General features: G+C 41.7%; 1 protein-coding gene across 2 annotated transcripts; it reads left to right on the top strand.

The window, feature by feature from the left end:
• The first annotated feature begins 429 nt into the window (after positions 1 to 429).
• vdac3 (voltage-dependent anion channel 3) lies at positions 430 to 7,122 on the top strand. 2 transcript variants are annotated; one of them, XM_079734405.1, is made up of 10 exons: positions 430 to 492; positions 2,568 to 2,678; positions 3,609 to 3,680; positions 3,919 to 3,968; positions 4,918 to 5,070; positions 5,262 to 5,314; positions 5,443 to 5,670; positions 5,854 to 6,004; positions 6,635 to 6,692; positions 6,820 to 7,122. In XM_079734405.1, exons 2-10 carry the CDS (start codon positions 2,576 to 2,578, stop codon positions 6,909 to 6,911), a joined length of 960 nt encoding a protein of 319 aa, XP_079590531.1. In that variant the 5' UTR covers positions 430 to 492; positions 2,568 to 2,575; the 3' UTR covers positions 6,912 to 7,122. The 2 variants fall into 2 exon arrangements, with proteins under 2 accessions (XP_079590531.1, XP_079590532.1); XM_079734406.1 differs by lacking the exon at positions 2,568 to 2,678 and having other exon boundaries at positions 434 to 492.
• The last annotated feature ends 590 nt before the right edge of the window (positions 7,123 to 7,712 follow it).

The raw sequence follows: 7,712 nt of genomic DNA, 5'->3' as shown, positions 1-7,712 counted from the left end.
CGCTGTTATCGAATAATCCTCTGGTGGTGGGTGATGGTTATTGAAATTATAGTGTACTACTATTGAATAATTGCCTTAATAAAATATATATAAAAAAAATAATAACAATAATAATTTATATTTTCAGGATTCATTATACAATTATTATATTAATATCCCAAAAGGGTAAGAAAATAAATGTGGGCTGTGTATATATAGGCCTATCATGTATCAAATAGGTAGTTTAAATGTTGAAATGCTTTCAGCTTACTTTTTTGAATAACTTTTTGATTGGATTATTTTAATAATCCATTCTTGAAAAGATTTATGTATGGCTAACTATCAATCCACTATGTTATTCTTTGAAAGGTTGTATGACAAGCTACCGCAAGTTTACGACCCCGCCCCCAGGAGCCATTGGTTGCGCATGCCCAGTCTGAGTCAATTTCTCCTTCGCTGTGCCCTGTAGCGGGATACTTCATACTGTTAAAGAGCGATTCGCCTCAAAAAAAGGTACTGTATGTTTTCCAATATATTATCTATAAACTCTAAGAGGGTAGTAATTTGTTTACTGTCTACTTAAATAATAATATTCTTGTCATGAAGATTACGTTAAGTGTGCGAAGAAAAAGTAAGCTGCATGTGAGTGTCATGGGCTACATTGCAAAGTCAGGCTCGTCGCGTATTTCTTACACTTTAGTGTTGGAGATGTGTTAGTAAAAGGAATACAAATACTATTTCAACTACTGCAAATAGGTATGGTGGTGAGCAAGTGCTAGATAGGGTATTGTCTGGATTATTCTATGACACAATTTACAGTTAAGAGGACTGCGCAATCACCAGATAGATTTATTTGGAAAAGGTGGCTGCCTAAATACTTTGGGGTGGAGGCAAGGTTAGAAACTTTCAAAATATAACCGTTAAATATGAATTTAAGAGGAAATACCAAAACGATAAGAATTATACAATCTACATTTGAATAGGCTGAAAAGCATTCCCATATCCGCATCAATAGGGCCCATTCCATTGGTTTAGGTTGTTATCTGAACGCTTATTTTGCAGCTCGAAGTCCATAGTTCGACCTCCTATATAGACTATAGGCTACGCTGATGCCATCCTCGTTGTATTTTAGATAATATAGGTTGTCATTGCATCTTAATGATAATCAAACATGGTTTGCATTGACGATTACATATACAATACATAAATAAATGTGAATAGGATTAAACATCAAGCTATACAAAGTTCAGAAATAATTTCTTGAATTTTTTTCAGTCTAGAATAAAAATGTAATATTACAAAGAGTCATTAAACAAACTATTGTGAGCCTCCATATTTTTGGGTGGTAGGAGGTAGGACTGAATAGGCTCTACCCTGTTCATTCAGTCCATGCATTCACTTGCTGTAATCTGACTAGTTTTGACCTTCTGTAAAATTTCGCCTAAATATCCACTACAAGTTTCCCCCCTCTAGTGTAATGGTGTGTTTGTGTACACATATGGTTATACACATTTGCCAAAGATTATATAGTATGTTATTGCAATTTAAATACATTTTCTAATAACTGGATGACCCACTTGTTGTTTTTAATGACTCTGCTTTTGCTGCAATATATTTGTCAGATGTTACAGAACCGGTGATAGAAGGCAGGCATTTTGAATTGGATGGCATTTGAAACAATTTCTGAGTTTGACTTCGATTGTATCTGTTAAAGTTCTCAGGTATTTTCAGTACACAATTAAATTATCCAAATGGGGGAAAAGAGCCACCATTTTGACCACCACTGGTCACAAGGGAGAACATATCATGTTCACCTGGACTAAAAATAGCTAAAGGGTGCTGGTGGACTACAGTAAGACTGGAAGTGATTAGGAACCAGACGGGTGAAAGTGTTGAACAATGTTATAGTAGAGCAAGGTTATTAAGAAATAAAGATTGAGATAACTATGAAAGACATTACAGGGAGGACAAGGTCAGCACAATGTCTACTCAGATCTAGCTAGCCGTCTCTCCTGGGGGGACCTCTGTTGAAGCACAGAGGTCACACCGGCACCACATTACAGAACATGATTTAAGAGGGGGGGGGGGGGATCCATCCAGTCAGTGTAAGACCCAGGACAGTAGGAGTTAAGCTATAGACCTTTGACGGAAGTGTAAAGGCAGATAATATTGTGTGAACATGTTGCACTTCACAGTCCATAAGGTTGGAGGGAGAATAAGAGACACAGTATAATGACTTATAATGAACTACAAACCAAAGTTGGTATATATTATACAATATTTCATAAGCGATACTGATGCTACTGATACTGTACAAACAAAGGCAACACAAGGGCCACATACAGTGCAAGGTATGTGCACATCTAGTGCATGAACCAACCGATGGGCCATTGTTATATTGTGTGTGTGTTGCAATCGTCCACCAGAGCCCAGCTACGTAGATAAGAGGTCAGTCGCGCCGAGCGCAAAGGACCTCTTTAGGAGGACACGGTTCTGCGTCCTCCTCAACGTACAGATGTACATGTAACACGTTGTGATAATGGCTCATGAATGCTTTCTCCATGCCTTCCATTGTCCCTCCTGTAAAGAGAGAGTCATGGCCGAGAAAAGTCTGCCTGAGCAAATGAAGGGAACATGCAAGAAGGAGGTGGTGAGCAAAAGCCCCTGCGGAACATGCTGCCACCACCCGTCTGCTCCTGGTGAGTGACAGGGTGGGGGAGAGCCCTGAGACCAGTCATCAGGGTCCTTGGGTCACGCCTTCTCTTCATTGACTCGGCCATAGTAACTCCCATTCATAATGGATGAGGATTTGGACAGAAGAGAGCTCTGGGATAACCGCCTGTGGTTCAGTGAGAAAGAAAAGCCACCACTTTAGAGTTAAGGTTGGCGGAGGTTGTTGGTGACTATCGGTGATTGTGAGGCATGAAGGATAAAGGGAAAAAGACTGTATGCCTGCAAAGTGACCTTCCAGAACACACACACACACACAGACTACACACGGACGCACGGACGAGGACCCTGATGACAGTATAAAGCTTAGTGTGCAGTGCTATGCAGAAGAAATAGTTGCTGACTTAACCAAACCTGCTTCTGCTTGTGTTGCTATTGCAGTAAGGCCTGCACAGCTGTCTCTTCATTTTATTATTATGTAGTGATGCTAGCATACAGTATTAACTTTTGGCCCACTGTATAACAGCGTTTTCCTTAGAGAATCTATTTGATTAAGTGGACCACTTAGGCCAGGAAATGCCTTGCTTTATTGGATTATGTTGGGGGAAGGGGTGAAATGTTGTTGATACCTGTTCAGATCAGAGTGATGGCCCTCCAGCACCGGCATAACACATCTATGGATTTTTGGATTAATTTATTGATTGATTTATATGTTGACCTGGAACATTAATGGACACTCTGGAAACAATGCTTTGAGTGCAAGCTGATAGGTTAGATGCTGCTATGATTCATTTATTATTTACTATTCGTTTATTGTCTTTTTGTTTTCTGCTTTCTAGACTTGAGTGTACAGAACTGTAATGCTTTGTCATGTGTGTGTGTGTCTGTATGAAGGGAAACATGTTTACGGGTGTTTTTATGAGTTGCTCTATAAATAGGACTTTTCCTTGTCTCCACAGGCACAATGGCTGTCCCTCCTTCATACTCAGACCTTGGGAAATCTGCCAAAGATATCTTCAGCAAGGGCTATGGTAAAAAAGTCAATAATTTATTTATTTGAATCATGCAAAGGTGTATAACACACGCAGGCCTTAATAGCTGGCTTCTAGTTTTCATTATTGATATGGAAAGTTTTCCAATTCGTCTTTTTGTGATTGGTACATGCAATAAGGAAATCTATAGTGGACTTACAGTATCTAGGTCCAATATTCAGCTGCTTCTTCATCCTAGCCCTAATTTTTAAAGAGACAATTACATTTCTTCTTTCAGGCTTTGGCGTTGTTAAACTAGACCTGAAGACCAAGTCTCAAAGTGGAGTTGTAAGTCTTGTTTTTCTCTTCCTCTGAACAGGAGTGTGATTCAAGTGACTCAGTGTTTGCTAGCATGCCAAGGTTGTCTGATCCACATTCAGTCTGACAGTCTTAGGTTGGAGAAATAGCTCTGTTTGTAGAAACAACAGGCTGCCTTTCGTGCTTAGTGCCACACCCTTAAACTGCTATCCTTTCCTGTAAAGTGATTATTTTTCAAATGACTTTCCCATTGGTCCTATGGGAATAGTTAGTCAATTAAATCTAAGTATGTATTTTACTTTCCTAACTTTGGTCTTTCTCCCTTTTTCTGCTACCTCTATGGATGGTTTCTTTCAGATGGTAAGAGTGTGTGTGCGTGGTTGTTAGTGTTCGTATCCTCACTGCAGGGTGAACTGGTGATAGGGGTTGTGTGTGTGTGTGTGTGTGTGTGTGTGTGTGTGTGTGTGTGTGTGTGTGTGTGTGTGTGTGTGTGTGTGTGTGTGTGTGTGTGTGTGTGTGTGTGTGTGTGTGGCCTTTTCCGCTACAGCAATAGTTCCTATAGCTATCACGCGCCGATCTCCTGTTACAGACCCACCTGCTCTGATCTTTTGAGCACTGCCTCAGTCACACACCCAAGCAACCCCTCCCATGCTCCTCTGCCATCTTCCTATTGAATGAGAAGCCCCCATTAGGCTTCAGCTGTGTTTTCTATTTTTTTCAATGAAAAGAATAAGAACCACTCAGTGAGAAGGATGGAACAGCAGAGGAGATGCAGAGATGTTTCTTCCCTTTCGTTCCTTTGTTTTCCTTTGCTCCACGCTTCTGATTTCCACAGCTGTGCTTTCCTTGTGTCAAGATAGCAATGTCACCCCCCCATGTGGCTTCTTGTGTTCTCCTCGCATAGTAGGATTATCATCATCACTATTGTTATTATCCATGTTATAATCCTCCATGTCCTGCATGACCTTCCCTCTGTCAGGAGTTTGCCACTTCCGGCTCCAACAACACGGACACAGGAAAGTCCGGGGGTCACCTGGAGACCAAGTACAAAGTGAAGGACCTGGGCCTCAGCTTCAACCAGAAGTGGAACACTGACAACACTCTGACCACGGAGATCACCATGGAGGACCAGGTGAGGCCATAAGCACCCACCTCTTGGTCTGCTTTTTGGGGGGTTTCCTCTGAAACACATTGCATTTATCTTAGCGTGTTAGCTTCTGTACCTAAACAAAGCAATTCTCAACAGAAAGATATTGCTAAAGAGAGATCATTTTTATCTAATCGATATACTGTTAAACCGTTTGTTTGTGTCTGGGTTTGTAGTTGGCACTGGGCCTGAAGCTGGGCTTGGACACATCATTTGTGCCCAACACTGGGTAAGTATAAAATATAGCGTTCTTAAAATAAAAACACTATATAATAAAGATAACATACAGATAATTATACAAACAAAAAAGGAAGATCTTCTGCCATCACATATGCCCCTTCCTTACCCGTCCTTCAGCAAGAAGAGTGCCAAGCTGAAGTCCAGCTACAAGCGGGAGCTGGTCAACGTGGGCTGCGACCTGGACTTCGACATGGCCGGCCCCACCGTCCATGGAGCCGCCGTGCTCGGCTACGAGGGCTGGCTGGCGGGCTACCAGATCGCCTTCGACACGTCAAAGTCCAAGCTGGCCAAGAACAACTTTGCCCTGGGCTACAAGGCCAGAGACTTCCAGCTCCACACCAACGTGTGAGTATAAGAGGAGGAGAGAGGAAGGGAGAGGAAGGGAGAGAGTTTCAGTGGGAAGGAATGTGAAAATTACGATGAGATTGAAGGACAACAAAAATATTGAAATGAAACCGGCAGGCACAGAAATGGGTATCAACATGTTAATAATATTGTATTTTGCTGGATGTTTTGGGGGCTTTTCAGGAACGACGGGACAGAGTTCGGTGCGTCCATTTACCAGAAGGTGAACAGCAATCTTGAGATGGCAATCAACCTGTCCTGGACCGCTGGCAGCAACAACACACGCTTTGAGATTGGAGCCAAACAGCAGCTGGATAAGAACACCTTCCTCTCTGTAAGCACAGCCGCCATGATGCATCACTATGGATACGTAGTTTATGGATCCACAGGGGAACATTTGTCACGGCAGCCGGAACAGTAGTTAGTAGCTATTAAAGGTGCTGTAGGTAAGAGTGCAGTAGAGAGTGCAACAAAAAATGTCCCCTTGCGCTCTGCTCCCTCTGTCCCTACATTTGTCGAACATTGAGAATAGTTGCATTTCACATACTTGTGAAACACAGGCAATATGATTCCCTGAACCAACCATAGAAAAGCTGCTCTGATTGGTCAGAAATGAGCCAGGAGCTATCTAAAATCTAAATTTGCTCATACATAGGCAGACGCAATAAGGGCAAAAGGATCTCACAGTGCCTTCTACTCACTAATAGAGATGGATTGCTAGGGCATTTTTAACAAAGTAGACTCAAATAATATCTCTAAGGTAGGGAAGTCGGAGATACCAGCCAGAGGAAGCTACATTTTTAGGTTTGAGCATTTGATATCTTGCTTGCTTTCAGGATGTAAAAAGAATTTCCACAAATATGACAAAATCCTTCTAAAATAAATTGCCTACCTTAGGTTTGAATCTCACCTAAAACATTGTGAAACATTCAAGGTTATGATGATTGTATTCCCCTCCTCACAGACCAAAGTGAACAACGCCTGTATGGTTGGAGTAGGCTACACGCAAACCCTCAGGCCAGGTGAGTCCAGGGCTCCTGCTGTGTCTTTGCCTTTCTAAACATGCTGTGGCCAAAATTCCGAAACGACACTGAATGCAAGAAATGGTTTGAGCATGACTTACCTCGGTCCTCCATTGCTTCTCTGCAGGAGTGAAACTCACCCTCTCAGGTCTGATTGATGGGAAGAACTTCAACTGTGGAGGGCACAAGGTCGGCGTGGGTTTCGAACTCGAAGCATAAGAGTTTTAAGAAGGCTGACGAAAAAAGCAAGAGAAAGATGCATTTTTTCAGAATATAAGCCAAGACCCTAAATGTAACGAAACCGAAGAATCCTCCCCCACACACACACACACACACACACACACACACACACACACACACACACACACACACACACACACACACACACACACACACACACACACACACACACACACACACACACACACAATTATTTGCCTTAATACCACATCAATCCAAGATCTAAGAACGCAAGTGCTGAATTTGAAGTGAATCTTGCATGTATTTGATACATGAGCATTCTACGGCTCTGTGTGCATCCCTCCCATCTATCACACACAATCGATATGAAGCACCTGTATAATTGACTATCACCTCCCTTTGCCTCAATAGATTATATATAAGATAAGAGTTTTGATTTGTATTACATAGGCAATAACGGAAAGTAAAGTATCTCTGAAGTTTGAAGTTGGTGCTTTTAGATCCAAAGGGGGGTTTGGTTACACTTCCAGAACAGCAGCAGGTTCACTTTAGAATAGTACTTAAACAGATGCGATACAAGTTGGAGTAAACACGACTGACAAAGAGAGACTGATTCCTTTAGGTTGACAGAACAGTTCAATATTTCGATTTAATGTTCAGCCTTGTAAACAGTTTAAATGTGTACCTACAGTTGCCTAAAAACCTCTATGTTTCAGGTTAGTTACCAGGGATTGTTAACTTCTCTGTCATATACTTGTTGGGTCTATTCTTTTTAGTCCTGTAACTGTTCTCTTGCCCTGTAATCCTGTCTTCGCTGTT

This window comes from Pollachius pollachius, assembly GCF_949987615.1.
Source record: "Pollachius pollachius genome assembly, chromosome: 1".
NCBI classification, from domain to species: Eukaryota; Metazoa; Chordata; class Actinopteri; order Gadiformes; family Gadidae; genus Pollachius; species Pollachius pollachius.
Note: the sequence above shows the minus strand (reverse complement) of the source record. Positions and strands in the feature narration are given on the sequence as shown.